This window comes from Schistocerca americana, chromosome 3 (assembly GCF_021461395.2).
Source record: "Schistocerca americana isolate TAMUIC-IGC-003095 chromosome 3, iqSchAmer2.1, whole genome shotgun sequence".
NCBI classification, from domain to species: domain Eukaryota; kingdom Metazoa; phylum Arthropoda; class Insecta; order Orthoptera; family Acrididae; genus Schistocerca; species Schistocerca americana.
The window spans coordinates 242,527,216-242,542,764 of record NC_060121.1 but is presented as its reverse complement, the minus strand read 5'-3'; the positions used below and the strand labels follow the sequence as shown (position 1 = coordinate 242,542,764).

The 15,549-nt window shown below is 36.1% G+C and overlaps 1 protein-coding gene across 1 annotated transcript; it reads left to right on the top strand.

Annotated features, from left to right (window-relative positions):
- Positions 1-763: 763 nt before the first annotated feature.
- On the top strand, positions 764-6,900 carry LOC124606747 (28S ribosomal protein S18c, mitochondrial). The gene is made up of 4 exons (XM_047138784.1): positions 764-910; positions 998-1,110; positions 1,192-1,402; positions 6,648-6,900. The coding sequence occupies exons 1-4, from the start codon at positions 892-894 to the stop codon at positions 6,737-6,739; spliced, it is 435 nt and encodes a 144-aa protein (XP_046994740.1). The 5' UTR covers positions 764-891; the 3' UTR covers positions 6,740-6,900.
- The last annotated feature ends 8,649 nt before the right edge of the window (positions 6,901-15,549 follow it).

Genomic DNA, 15,549 nt, shown 5'->3' with positions numbered 1-15,549 from the left:
CTAAACGCCATAACAACCAACAACAATATATCACTATTTCAAACCAACAGCTCAATTCATGGAATCAATACTAGAAATAAGAATAATCTTCACAAGGATTTAAAGTCACTTAATCTTGTACAAAAAGGTGTTCGTTATTCAGGATCACACATTTTCAATAACTTGCCAGCAGCCATAAAAAGCTTAACAACCAATGAAATTCACTTTAAGAGAAGCCTAAAGGATTTATTGGTGGCCAACTCCTTCTACTCCATTGATGAATTTGGTTGTTAAGCTTTTTATGGCTGCTGGCAAGAAGTACAATATCACTCTACACAATTTCAGTCCAGTAATGTGTTCATTGTAAACGTGTGTGTAACTACACTCTAACTTCTGCACCATTTCACTGCAGTAATGTGTTTATTGTAAATAAGTATTATAGTAGTTGTTTTATATGTTTATTACCTTATAAATAAATCAAAAACTTTTTTATTTTAAATTCAGTGCATTAGTATTTGTAAAATGATTCTTTCATATAGTGTCCATTAAAAAATGACGATCATTCCACTTGGGACTTTTGGTATGGTACATTAGCTTATTTGTTTTAGTTGTAAATATTTGTCTTGTATTGTTGTTTTTCTGACATGTTCCACATCCTGGAGGACCTCCTCACTACGGATCAATTGGAATGAAAGTAGATCTAATCTAATGCTTACTATCACGAGACATCCCTCTGGCTTGGAAGTTGCGTAGAGTAGCTATGGTAGGAGCCGTTCTAGTATCGATGTTTTCAGTCGTAGCATGAAATCGATATAAACGAGAGAGCGGAAAACAAAACAGTGCTACAGTAACAGTTTACAGTACATTACAGTAGCAGCTTGCCGGTGGTCGGGTGAACGTGAACTGTGAGAGATGTGTTCACCGTGGCGTGGTAATACTCCCGAGAAGTACTGGTGACATGGTCCTGAGTAATTTTTATTAATGTCTTAATATTTAAGAAAATGTTGCCCTGTTGCAGGGTGGAAACGGTTGTTAGATATGTATAAAATACAAACAGTACCATCAAGATGCTACTTCGAAAGTACCTACGATGCACCTGATGACCTGGTAGCTGCAAGACAAAAGGACATGGTATGTTTAAGGGAAGTAGTGACGTTAACAAACAGCAGTATGTATGGAATTTCAAATTGTAGTAGTAGTTTTTATTTTCAGCCGGATTCGAATATGGAGAACCCTTATAAACGTGACAAAACGCTGTGCGTTTTGTGCAAATATAACATTAGACCTAATTACAAGAACGTGAAATTGTTGTCCCAGTTTATATCACCATACACAGGACGCGTTTATGGCAGACACATCACGCGACTCTGCTCAAACCAACAAGCGAAGGTAGAAGCAGAAATAAAGAAAGCCCGAGATGCAGGTAAGCATCCAATTGAAGTGTGATATTTGTGTATTTTTCTATGTAATTAATGATTGACAACGAATTTATCATCGCATAAGGACCAATATTGGTAATCCAGATCAGTAAATAATTACTTTGTCCTGCTAATTAAATAAAGAAAAATTCGTACCCATGCAGTCGATCTGAGACCATAGCAGCACTGGAGTTCACATGTTCAATAGAAAGGATTTCAATCGCTCAGGTTTTCGTGGTGTGATTAATGGCATGCTTCCAGATGTTCAGACGAGTTGTTGTTTCAGTTTTATATACATCATTGTGCATTAAATGTAAACAGAAACTCCGCTGAATAATCGGAAGCACAGCATTAATTAAAGCATTGTAGATGTGAAACCTCTTTTTTTCACAAATAGTATGGTATAACACGGTCATCATGTCCTGCCACTCTCCCATCCCCTGAAATCTTGATTGTGGTGACAGACTGATCTGTAACAGAGCTGGAGATCTAGATTAGGTGAAAGTTGTAAATTTGGTTGAAAGTTTGGGAAGACAACGAATGTACAAACCAGGTAAATGTTGTCGTAACAAATTGACTGTTAGAGCAGCCTAATGTTTGTGCCATATCGAAAAATTCAAAGCTGGTCCAGTATGTAACATTTACCCAACAGTATACTGTGCACTCTTCCACAGCCACATAAGTTATGGATTGTGGTTGGAATTGTATCCCCCTAACCGTGAAGAAATTGCACATATCTTCATTTATAGTTAGAACTAATGACAGTCGTCAGCTGAGCTGCTTATTTTAAACAAAACTGGGGAACCTTTAGTAAGAGACAAGAAATACACAATTGCAGTACTAATCAAAAGAGAAACATACACTCTAAGTTGTTAGTTACCCAACATATAGGACAATTTTCCAGCATTGGCACTGAAAATGTTTGTCATATCCTGACGTACAGTGCATGTGCCCAGAAAAGTCAAGACAAAATTTCGAGATACTGGATATGGCTATGTCTGTATCAGTGATTCTTTTATTTTCACTGATGTCACATAATGGGAATGATTGAAGTATATGTTAACCCATATGGTGATGTTAAGACTAACGCAGTTGGTTTAAGTAACTATCACTTTTAATGAGAACCATAAAACACCTTTTGCCCATGTACTAAACTATGCAATAATCTTGTATATTTTATCAGTATATTCGTATTGTTTTCTTATTGATGGGTTCACAAAGTGCAAGGTTGACACCCTCAGTCGAGTTGTGACTGATGAATGATTAACATTTGGTAACAATATGTGAAAACTAAGGGTAAGCTCAAACTCTGTAATAGTTAGATTTCTCAAGAGTATCTGTATGTGAACTAGTACTCCCTAAAATGATCATAATTGTTTTTAGACATTTCTAGATAGTGCTGTCACTTGTACATTAGATGTCAGATAATAATACGTAATTTGATTTTTCAGTGAGACTTCCTCAAAAACAACAGAACAGATATGTGGCACAGAGATGTTATTTGACACTTATATAACCTGGTAATGGTTGTGAACCTCTCCACAGCTGAGCAGAATATTACATTCTTCACAGATAACCTTTTTAGATGTGAGTAAGCATTAAAAGAAATTAGCATTGACCCAGTCTTCAATAAGATCAGCTCTTGTATTCAGTTACCTATGCAAAAGGAAAACTCATTGAAGTGTTAACAAGAAAAGCATAAGTAACCATATTGTAACAGATACTGATTTAATTTTCGTAATGCTGCATTATGTCAGCCAAACGTCAGGAAGAGGAGTTAAAGGGGGAGGAACTGTCGGGCAAAACTTCGCTGAGGGCTCAGAGAAAGAGGCAGCAAAGGAAAGGGGTCAGAATGTGGTGGCTTCACCCAGGTGCAGGCACAGGAAATTGCTTTTGGCATACAGTGAAGCAGAAGAATTGGTTCGGAAAGATAGAACAAAGGAAGAGGGAGACTGCAGAGAGGGTGTTAGAGTTTAGTTTGAGTGGGAGGATTGCAGGATTTATAGGTGTATTCTAAGGGCAGTTTTCATCTAAGTAATTCAGCGAAGCTATATTTGAAGAGGGGGTGGGTATGCAGATGAAACACATGAAGCAGAAATTAATGTTGTGCTCAGTAGCGCATCCTGCCAATGTGTGAACAATTTGATGATAGCCATTCATTAGGGTGGACAGTTGGTTGGTAGTTATACCCAGATTTTCATAAAAGGCTGTGTCTAAGTTTCAGGAAAGCCAGTATATGTCATGACTGATGCCCAAAACTAAGAAACATTCTACCCATAACCCATCTCACAAAGTGGTATTGCTTTCCCTCTCTATCTACAGCCTGGTTCATTGTTATAACACATGCTCAGAACTCCTCACCACATGGGTCACGTGCCAATGGAAGATCCAGTGCAAGACCTTTTAGAGGTTGTCTTAGTTGTTTTCCACTCAGGATTTCCATTATCGAATCGAGTATAACACACACACACACACACACACACACACACACACACACACACACACACACACACACACACAAAAGCCTATAAGATGAGGCTCCAAAGCGAAACAAGAAAAAAAAAAAAAAAAAAAAATTAAACCATAATGGCCTGGAAAGAGTAAATTTTGAGTCACTAAGACAACAGAGATATGCAATTCTTCTTACAAGTAGTACACTATACATTTATTTGAGAACAACCATAAATATAAAAATGCTTGGATGTTATATTAGAAATATAAAAAAATTAGTGAGAAAGTTAAAAATTATGTAGATGCTAGATCAATGGAGATGTGGGAAATGTCAGAGCCAGTTTTGTTTTATTTTTTATAAACTGCCAAATTCCACAAAATGGCACTGGAGCAGTCAGACATTTCCACTGAACATGTCGTTCAGCAACTAATCAACCACATACTATTAGCTTTAATTATCTATTAGTTGTAGTATTTGGTTATTTAAATAACAGAATTCGTTTGCACTTCCAAACTTCCTGAAGATACTTTCATTAGCTGAATTACCTCATAATAGACCAACAGAAAGTTGATATTACGCAGCTTCGTATGACTGTACAATGATTAATTTTGAGACTGTGATAAATTACTACTGCTGTGACACATGCAGTGTTAATAACGCCAATTCTGTTCTTTTTATGTATACATGACCTCATATCTTATATGGAAAAAACTGGAAATTCTTCTTTTTGGTTGATGGTGCATACAGCATAAGTCTGTGAGCAACACCAACACAATTAACAAAAATTTCCCTTGGGTTATTGTTTTGTGCAAGTGTACCCTCAGTCAGCTTATGTTGATAAAACATACCACTCATAAGAGAAAAACTAGAAAAATTGTTTCATTTTTAACTATTTTAGAGATATTTATTTGACACTGACAATATCATGGTGACCTCTGATGCCTGCCCAGACATCGGAAATACGGAAGCGTCCGATCCGGCCCGTCTGCTTTGACCCATGACATCACAAATATGGCGGAAACGACCATAAACCACGATTCCAATATGCCGCATGTAAAGTCGTTACGTACACATTATGAGGACGAAAATACATCGAAAAGCAAACACACACGTTCCACAAAAAGCCTAATGACACTAACGGGACAAGTGCAGGAAAGGGTTTTTGGGTGGTGACAAACTAAATATAAACAAATTTAGACATCTACCCCCATACAAAACCACGCAAATGACGAAAAAAACCGACATCACAAAACTCCCCAAATATCACTAAACACAATATCATCTGGAATCGGACACTTCTGTTGACCTATATAGCTCAACAGCAGCTCACGATCCCATAAATTAGACCTAACACTTCCCTTGACCTATATAGCTCAAAAACATCTCCCTATACCAAAACCAACATTCACAGCCACACATTGGGATCGAACACTTCCCTTGACCTGTTATCCTTAAAACATCTCCACATACAGCCGTCCCTGGTCTGAGATGCTGGAACTTTAAGTAAGCCTCATTTCTTCACAGCATACTGAACACTTCAAGACTTCATCCAAAAATCGGAATAGTTGAAGAAATTTTATTAGAGACAACTTCTGTCCCCCATCATAGCAGACAACTGAAAACTGTTGACCCTGTCAGTCATATCCATACCTACCAAAGACATAAAAACAGCAATTTACCAAAATTCACACACGACGCCACACTCGCAAACTAAACCAAAAACATCACCCAACACACCACCAGAGAGCACCACCGATCGCATCAAAACGACACCTACAAACACGCCACTCTCACAAACTAAATTCCGCGCCGTCGTGACGTCACACACCACAACAGCCTTACGTCACGGGTCAAAGCAGACGGGTGGAATCGGACGCTTCCATTCACCCCAGACATCTGCAAATTTCTTTCACAAAGTCATGGGATGGTCTGCCTTACAACTTTAGTTTGTGGGATGTAGAAGAATTAGTGTAGTTTAGTAATGCAGTTTGTATTCTGCATTGTGATGTCACGAGTATTTACATGTGCAAATCATGATGGCATGTTCACAATCATAGCCAGGGACATGAAAGTCCTCATATTCAAGAATATCAACAAGCTACGCCTATGGAGTTATGGTGTAGAGCAGGCTGTTCCAGCTCACAGCCTGCTCGAGGGCAGTTGGGCAGTGGGAAGGGGTGGGCAAATGGCTGTAGTATACAAGATTATAGTAAACTGCACGCGCAAGTAGCCAGGAGTGGCTGAAGTGTCACTCATGCCGGATGCCTGTAGGGTGGCTGGATGGTGGGTAGCCCACACTACCAGCCCTTGCCTGTGAACATCCTTAGCAGGTGATGTTGGAACAGCCTATTTTAAAGGTTCTTTGAACCCACTTAATTAGAACACGACAGTGAGTACCAATCATGCGGTAGTTCTATACTATTTGCTACATTAATGAAGTAGATTTCATCTTTGTTTTTAAAAATGAAGAATCAATGGCATATAAACAAGGGTGCTATACAACATACATTAGGCAAGTATGTGCAGAAAAAAGTTGTAAACGACAAAAAAAAAAAAAAACTGGAATCAAGAATGAAGCTATCTTTATGAAAAGGCAATTGGGAGTGACAACAGAATAGTGTCTGAATGAAATCAGAGATGTAGACTATGAGACTCAAAGAACAAGGTGATTTACATAAAGTTAATAAGTTCAGTTCAGCAGATTGGAATAAAAAATGCTGTACCTGTAAGAGCGCATTAACAATATAGCTTGTGTTTTTAATTATGTGTAATAATTTTTAATGGTATATATTTTACAGGTATGATGGCGTACTACTTGAAAGAAGTGGAATTCCTTAAGGACCCAAAATTGTTCAATCCAGAACAGCCTGTGCGTCCCCACAGATTCTAGATAGTTATTTGACACTCTGTTTTCTTTATCAGTCTAATTGTATATGGGTTGTATACTCAAGAAACTTTGGGGAACAATTAATAATTCGAAGACTGACCATTATATTTGATCTTGTTGTTGTATTATAGAATATATTGATAATAAAAGTTTACAAGCTGTAACATCCCTTTTTCTTACAGTGGCTTTTTCCAGTATTTTTCAGATGGGTGTGATGCAGATAATTTTTGAAGTGAAAATTGCTAAGTGTAGCTAATGGTAGTTTTTAATGCTGATTTGTATAAAATATGTATACAAATTATAGCACTAGTTACCTGTGGAGAAAATTTTTTAAAGGTATTAGAAACCGGTAATTGTCCTGTACACTGTTTGTTTCAGTAGGGATGCCCGGGGATAGTCTATTCATGTGTTTAATTTTGTCGCTGTATGAACAAACAACTCTCAAAATGTTGTGTGTTGAAGAAGAACTGTCTGATGATTCCAACCAAATCTTCAGTTTTGGATTTGTGTGGGAGAAGTCTGTTACCTTTCTTTTTATTTTCATGTAGGCCAGAGTAGCCAGTTTTACGGTTCCGTACATCAGTTGGTAAAACGGAACCCTTGTAGGATCACATTTTTGTCTGTCAGCCTTTTTGTCCATCCAACTGTTAAAAACCCCTTTTCACAAGAACGGGTGGATGTATCAAGTTGAAATTTGTTATATAGTAAGGACAATAGTCCCTTGATGGTACAGTAAATATACACTTCTAAGTCGATGCAGTCATAAGATAGGGCCATTTATATCACATATTTGGGTCAATCCATATGAAGTTGTCCAGTGATGGTTGCTTGACCATTTTTAAATATTTTAATTTTTTATATGTGATTGCCCTATATTTGAGAAGTTCAAAACAGTTTTTTTAAAATAATTTATCTTGTACCTTTACTGGATGGCGGCCATTTTTATTTGTAGGCACGCGATGATTTTTCAGTCTGGAGACATTAGCGAAAATTTGAATATCTCTGCACTGGGTCAAGTTACAACATTGTAGTTGGCATGATTGTTTTTAGCTCTACAACATTGTCTATTAAACAAAATACCCAAAATTCAAAAATAACCAGTAAAAATGACCTCCAAAGTTTGGTATCCAAATTTTCAAAAATCCACATTTTTAGGCCCAAAAATAACAAACAAGGAGTGATTTATGAGAGTCTATTTTTTCCTATAGTTAGATATCATACAGTACTAGCCTCATGTAGACCAAGAACACTTAACAAACATTTCCTTAATTTTTTATGAATTTTTGAAATTTTTTGGGTTAGTTATCTCAGTTGGGACTGAATATAAAAATATGATTTTTGCACAGTTTGTACACCTATATGATAGCAACATACTGTAAAAATTTCAACATTGATATCTGACTGTGAACAAAGATGGCTCATTCGGGATGAAATGAGCCAAGTGGTCATTTTTTTGAAAGTCAGCACAGTAATGACTTAGGCATGGTAATACACTAACAAAATATCAAATTTAATGATTTGAAAGTCATTTTTATTGTATTCAGGATATTCATTATGAATTGTCATCCCAAAGATTGTAGTTGACTATACTCCTTAAACACCAAAAAGATTCATTATATTGGCTGAACTGATATGCTGTCCGTGAAACGATGATGCAACAATAAGCACCTTACTGTTTAACAATAGGTTTCCTTTATATCCTGCACTGAATATTTTTTTCTGGTAAGCTTGCTTTTGAATTTTTTTTTCTCTTTTTGAAAGTGACAAGGATTACTGTCACACCTGTGACAAAAAATAAGAGAAAGTTTGCTTTTTGTTTGAACAAATATTAACTCCTAAACCTATTAAGTTTTGGAAATAACTGTATTTTATCCAGGAATGTTGTCACAGGTGTAACAGTAATATTTGTCATGGGTGTGACAATATGCACACATTTTTAAAGATATGCCAGTATAATGAAATACCAATACATAAAATTTAAAACAAGCTGTTTCTGTGAAATCTTATACTGTTGAGATTTCAAATAAACACAGGTCTACTGACATTAAAAATAAATATAAATAATGTATCTTGCATTCCTAGATAATGACTTATCCAACAGAAAGAATGAGAAAGCTGCAGGACAAAATGAAGGAAGATCCACTGTAACATGAACACTTAAAAAAGGAGAGAGAAAAAGACAAAATGAGAAGAATGAAGAACAGAGAGCAACTACTGATGAACCAACCCAGTCTACTAAAAAAAGAAAGAGAATAATAAAACTATACAAAGGTTGTGTAGAGAAAGGAAACGTAGAAATATGGCAGAAACAAACGATACCAGTGAATAGGAGTTTACAAATGTTCCCAGACATTAGGCAAAGCTGTATGTAAGGCAAAAAAATCACTTCCAAACAGTCCAAGGAAACAGACTGCTGTTGCTAGGAAGCTGGTTAAGGACCTGGATCTTGCTGACATTAAAAGAAATATTAAGATATCCCCAAAAGGTTCAAGAAGTTTGCCAACTGAAACAAGAAATAAAGTAGTTGAATATTTTTGTTAAGATGTTAGTTGAGCTACTCCTGGTATTCATGATGTAAAATCTGTTAGAGACTGCAGAAGTGCAAAATGAGAACATGTTCAAAAGTGGTATATGATTATGACTGTTGGTGAGGCCTATTAAGAATTTAAGAATTCAAACCCTGATACTCCATTAGGAAAGTCAACATTTTATGAACTGAGGCCAAGCCATGTACTACCAGTTTCAGAAACACCTCATAATGTGTGTGTATGCAAATACCATGCAAATTTTAAATTTCTAACTGAAAACATTTCACATGTGGTTCCAGATTTTCCTATTTCTACTAAAGAGTTGCTTCAGAAACTTACTTGTGATGCAGAAAATGAGGACTGTATGACATGAAAATGCAGAAAGTGCAAACATGACCTGTCATGTGGTTGACTGATGAAAATCAAGATAAAATTCTGTCCTGGAAGCAGTGGAAGGACAATGATGAGTGCCAAAGTTGGTGGAAAATACATCAACACTGAAAGCAGCCACTGAAGAGTTAAGAGGACCAGATGTCAACATTTAAAAGGCATTTCTGGATAAGAGAAAAATAAGCCAAATATTTTTAATCTTGTAAGAAAGAGCTTACAAAGAATGTTGTTGTCATGCAAGTTGACTTTGCTGAGAACTTTTCTTTAATGCCACAAGATGAAATTCAGGCTGTGCATTGGAGCCATAAACATTATTTACGTGCTGTGTATGGGATAGTGTAAAGACTGTTTCTTCTTATGCAATTGCAAGTGATTATCTTTCACATGACAAATTTGCGATTTGGTGCTTTCTTGAAAAAATTAAATAACATCTAAAATGGCAGAATTGAAATTTACAATAAGTTCATATGTTTTTGGACAACTGCACTGCACAATTTAAAAATGAATTTACATTGTCCTACCTCTGCTGCACTAAGTCCTGTTTGGGAGTTGAAATTGAGTGGAACTTCTTTGCCGCTTCACACAGCAAAGGGGCTGTTGATGGGATAGGGGGAACAGTGAAGAGAAGTGTTTGGAGAGGAATCAGAAGCCGGACAGTGGTGGTGAATATTGCAAAGGAATTTTCAGATTATGCAAGTGGTAAATTGAATGGAATTCATGTTCTCTTCGTTTCAAGCAGTGATGTAGACAAGACAAAGGAATGGCAGTAAAGGCTTTGAGAAGATGTCATTTCTATTCCTAAAGTGCATTCTAGCCATTATTTTAGAAGCTATGACAGTCGCCATATTTTAGCTGCGGAAACATCTGGCAGTGAAATGAGAAGATATGAAATCTTTCGGGAGATCCCTAAATCCAAGAAACAGCTGAAATTTTCTGATGTTTATTTAGATTCTGAATAGTCTAATGTTCAAGATAACCAAGCAACATCAGAAAATGAAGTACAGGAAACCATAAATCCAACTAAGGAAATTAAAGCTGGAACATTTTTGATCACCAAGCTACAGAGTGAGAGGGGAAATGGACAGAATTTTGTTGCTGTTTGCCACTCAGTGTGTGTCGCCCATGAAATCAAGGTTATGTTTTTTAAAAAACATTTGAGAAAGAGAACAAACACTTTCTTGCTAATGAAAATGACATTTCAGTTGTTTCTTTACTAAAGAATGTTGTTAAAATTCTGAATTCTCTGATGATTCAAATGAAAGGAAATAGTTTTTTTATTACTTTCGTGACTATTTAAGTATGTATTTCTATGTATATTTCTTTAGTTAGCTGGTTGAGTATTCATTCCTTTATTTATTTGAACATGACAAGTCTTGTTTCTCCATATTGTGTATTATGTTGAGCTAAGAGTGTGTTTCAATTGAAGATGAACTGTCTGTTGGCCTCTATTAAGGAACTGTGTTTTTTTTGTTTTTTTTTCGTTATTAATTTAACACTAACACAGCTTTCATTAAGCAATGTGATTTTTTTGTACTGCAAAAAATGTAATGAATCATCATCACCCGTTAATTCTCTGAAATATTGAGAGAAATTTGTACATGTCACACCCGTGACAACAGAAATTATCCAGAATGAGATTTTCACTCTGCAGCGGAGTATGCGCTAATATGAAACTTCCTGGCAGATTAAAACTGTGTGCCCGACCGAGACTCGAACTCGGGACCTTTGCCTTTCGCGGGCAAGTGCTCTACCAACTGAGCTACCATCAGCGCACACTCTGCTGCAGAGTGAAAATCTCATTCTGGAAACATCCCCCCAGGCTGTGGCTAAGCCATGTCTCCGCAATATCCTTTCTTTCAGGAGTGGTAGTTCTGCAAGGTTCGCAGGAGAGCTTCTGTAAAGTCTGGAAGGTAGGAGACGAGGTACTGGCAGAAGTAAAGCTGTGAGTACCGGGCGTGAGTCGTGCTTCGGTAGCTCATTTGGTAGAGCACTTGCCCGCGAAAGGCAAAGGTCCCGAGTTCGAGTCTCGGTCGGGCACACAGTTTTAATCTGCCAGGAAGTTTCAACAGAAATTATGTTATTATTTTGAAAATAATGTAAGTTTCTTTCTGATATTTTCATGGCTAATGCAATAAGTTTTTGGTATTATACAGTTATTAATTTGTTTACATATAATCATTCAATTCAGATTTTTCCCTGTAATGGTCATTGTGTTACATTGCACTTCTGACTTTTGTCACACCTGTGACACATGATTTTTGGTTAATAATACTGGTTTCCATCAATTATCAGAAGAAAAAGGCTTAGTAATGTAATCAATTTCCTTTTAAATGATATATATTGAAAGAAGAATCTTTAATATGGGACATTTTAAAATTATTATAGAGTTCAAGTGTCACACCCGTGACTATGGAATCAGTCAGATATGAATTTTTGAAAAATGAGGAAATAATTCACATTACTCTACAACTGATCTTATGACTGTTGTGTTTTGAAATAGTTTCTTGTTTCATTGTAATAAAATTTAATTGTGACATATACTTAGTTAACACTATCACCCAATATTCATTTAGTTTATTTATTTTTAATAATGCAATATTAAACAATAGGAGCTTTCACTTTTGTTCTATGGTAATAAAAATGCCCATTTACGTTTAGGTGTATTGCCAATAAAGAAGTACATTATTGCTGGATGGGGCATTGTTCTTGTCAGTCTGTTCTGGAACCTCTGTTAGAGTGGATGTACATGCTTCAAGAGTGTAGAATCTGTTATGTGCTTTGTTCTGTGTATAATTTGTAATTAATTTTGAGAGATTAACTGGAATGCAATAACATGGATGAACAGTGCTCTGTTGGACAGATAGCCAGTGAAGTGCGTCACAAAACAGTTTACGGTTCAGTTAAAAAAATCTTGAAAAATTCCAATGACTTTGATGAAGTTACACAAACTTTGTTTAAATTTCGAGTAAGTTCTTCTGTAACATCAATGTGTGAGTATCACAAGAAGAAATATATTCTGAAGTACAACCACATTTTTGGAAGAAAGTGCTGTGATCCACTTAAAGTTCATAAAAAGCCTATTACTAAAGGTTTGAGGGAAATGAAACGTGAACATTTGTCCTTGTTATGTGAGAGTGAAACAGCTTCCCAAGTGAAATGTAATATGATTCCTGGAAATTCCCTGTGCCCAAATTGTTCTCAAAAAGATTTGTTGTGACTCCAGAACCAGAATCATGTAACCTTGTTAATGACGTTTATATTCCTAATGAGGAAGCTGTTAGCATATTGGATTTTGCTTGTTGTAAGTATCTCCTGCTTCAAAAATAATGAAATTAACTATCAGAAAAAGAAAAGCAGCTATTGAAGAAAAAAAAAAATGGTATGACAAATTTAAGAAAAGACTTGGAATCATGATTTAATAATACAGATACCAACACTATTTCTAAAGAAGGAAACCTACCACCAGCATCATCATCTGACACTGAATATTTGAGCTTAATAGAGAAATTAAATGCTCAGTGACATCTAAAGAGGAAAAAGTTAAAATTTTAAGTTTGCTCCCTGACTCATGGTCAAGAGAAAGATAGTTCATGAATTCAACGTTTCTCGTCGTTTGGTTAAACTAACCCAAAAATTAGTTAAAGAGCAAGGCATTCTTCCAGTTTTAAGAAAGAAGAAAGGAGTAGGTATAAGTGAAGAAACAAAAAGATCCAGCACTTTTCTGAACATGATGAAAACAGTACAATGTGCCCAGGTTGCAAAGATAGCAGAAGAGTTGTTATAAATGGAGTTAAAGTAACAAAGCAGAAACGACTACTGTCAAATTTAAATGAACTTTATGTAGCTTTCAAAAAGTCTCATCCTGAATGCAAAATTGGAAGGTCAAAATTTTGTGACCTCCGCCCTAAGGGGTGTATTTTGGCTGGATCCTCAGGGATACACTAAGTGTGTGTGTTTATATCATAAAAATGTCAAACTGATGATTATGGGTGTAAAACTTGGTGATCTTAACTACAAAGAGTTACTAGATTTAATGGTCTGTGACACTAACAGTTATTACTGCAAGCTGAGTTTGTGTAATAAATGCCCTGGTAAGGAAACCGTTATTGAACTGTTTTACAAATATGTTGAGGAAATGCCAGACAGTATTACCTTCAAACAGTGGGTCACAACTGACAGGGCAGAAATGATAGTAGTGGTTAAATCTCAGGAGGAGTACTTGGAATCTTTAACTGATAACTTACAAACACTCACAAGTCACCACTATGCTTCTAAAATCCAAGGTAAGTTTTTGAAGGACAAAAAAGCACAACTTCATGAATCTGAGTGCGTAGTGCTAGCTGATTTTTCAGAAAATTTTACATTTGTGATTCAGAATGCAATACAAGGGTACCACTGGGTCAATGACCAGGCAACAGTGCATCCATTTATTCTCTACTTTAAAAATTAGAAAGAAGTTTGTCGTTCTTCAATTTGCATTATAAGCGACTACTTGGAGCACAACACTTTGTAATAAATTACATACAAGAAAATTTTCCCAGCATTGAGAGGCTGATATACTTTTCAGATGGAAGTGTTAGTCAGCATAAGAACAAAAAGAATTTTTCAAACCTATGCAACCACAAAGTAGACTTTGGGTTGAAAGCTGAATGGCACTTTCTTGCATCTTGCCATGGTAAAAATGCATGTGATGGAGTAGGAGGTACAACGTGAAGTAAGTAAAGCCAGCCTACAAAGACCAACCACAGACCAAATTCTCACAGTACAGGACATGTATGTCTTTTGCAAGGATAATATTAAAGGCATTACCTATTTTCTGATCAAGAAAAAAGGAGTTCTGCATATGAAAACAACACTTCAAACCAGATTTGAAAACTGTATAGCAATAAAAGGAACAAGGCATTTCCACAAATTCCTTGGCATTGCAGAAAACTTAGTTCGATGCTATGTAACATCAGAAATCGAAATTTATGGCGATCATTGTGTCAGTAAAATTACATCTTTGTCTTTAACGCTGAATGATATAATAGGATGTGTGTAAAATGGACAGTGGTGGCTTGCAGAGGTTGAAAGAATAAGTTTGAAAAATGATGTTTTTGTGGATTTTACCACCCTGGACCAAGATGATCATTCAAGAAATCTACTAGTGACAAAAGTTTGGATACCAATGAAAAATGTTTTAAGGAAATTTTCTGTGCTTGAACTTAACACAGCAACAAGGTTTTATTATATATCACAGAAGCTGTCTGAAGAAATAAGTGTTCCTAAGATTCACCTCCAGGTTTAGGAACAGTCACATCTTGAAGGATGTTTACTGAAAATATTTATTTTAAGTATGTCAAAATAATATAAATGTTATATATAAAAACAAAGATGAGGTGACTTACCGAACGAAAGCGCTGGCAGGTCGATAGACACACAAACATACACACACAATTCAAGCTTTCGCAACAAACTGTTGCGTCATCAGGAAAGAGGGAAGGAGAGGGGAAGACGAAATATGTCTGCTTGTGTCTGTATGTGTGGATGGATATGTGCGTGTGTGCGAGTGTATACCTGTCCTTTTTTCCCCCTAAGGTAAGTCTTTCCGCTCCCGGGATTGGAATGACTCCCTACCCTCTCCCTTAAAACCCACTTCCTTTCGTCTTCCCCTCTCCTTCCCTCTTTCCTGATGAGGCAACAGTTTGTTGCGAAAGCTTGAATTTTGTGTGTATGTTTGTGTGTCTATCGACCTGCCAGCGCTTTCGTTCGGTAAGTCACCTCATCTTTGTTTTTATATATAATTTTTCCCACGTGGAATGTTTTCTTCTATTATATTAATATAAATGTTAATTTCAATGATGTTTCCAGTTTTTGTATATAATTCAGTACCTTACTTCAATAATAATTGATTTT

Bases quoted from the DNA above. Each gene is read 5' to 3' on its own strand.
- LOC124606747 (XM_047138784.1), top strand. The intron at 1,111-1,191 runs GTATGTTTAAGG...TTTTATTTTCAG, and splicing joins CTGCAAGACAAAAGGACATG to CCGGATTCGAATATGGAGAA. The intron at 1,403-6,647 runs GTAAGCATCCAA...TATATTTTACAG, and splicing joins AAAGAAAGCCCGAGATGCAG to GTATGATGGCGTACTACTTG.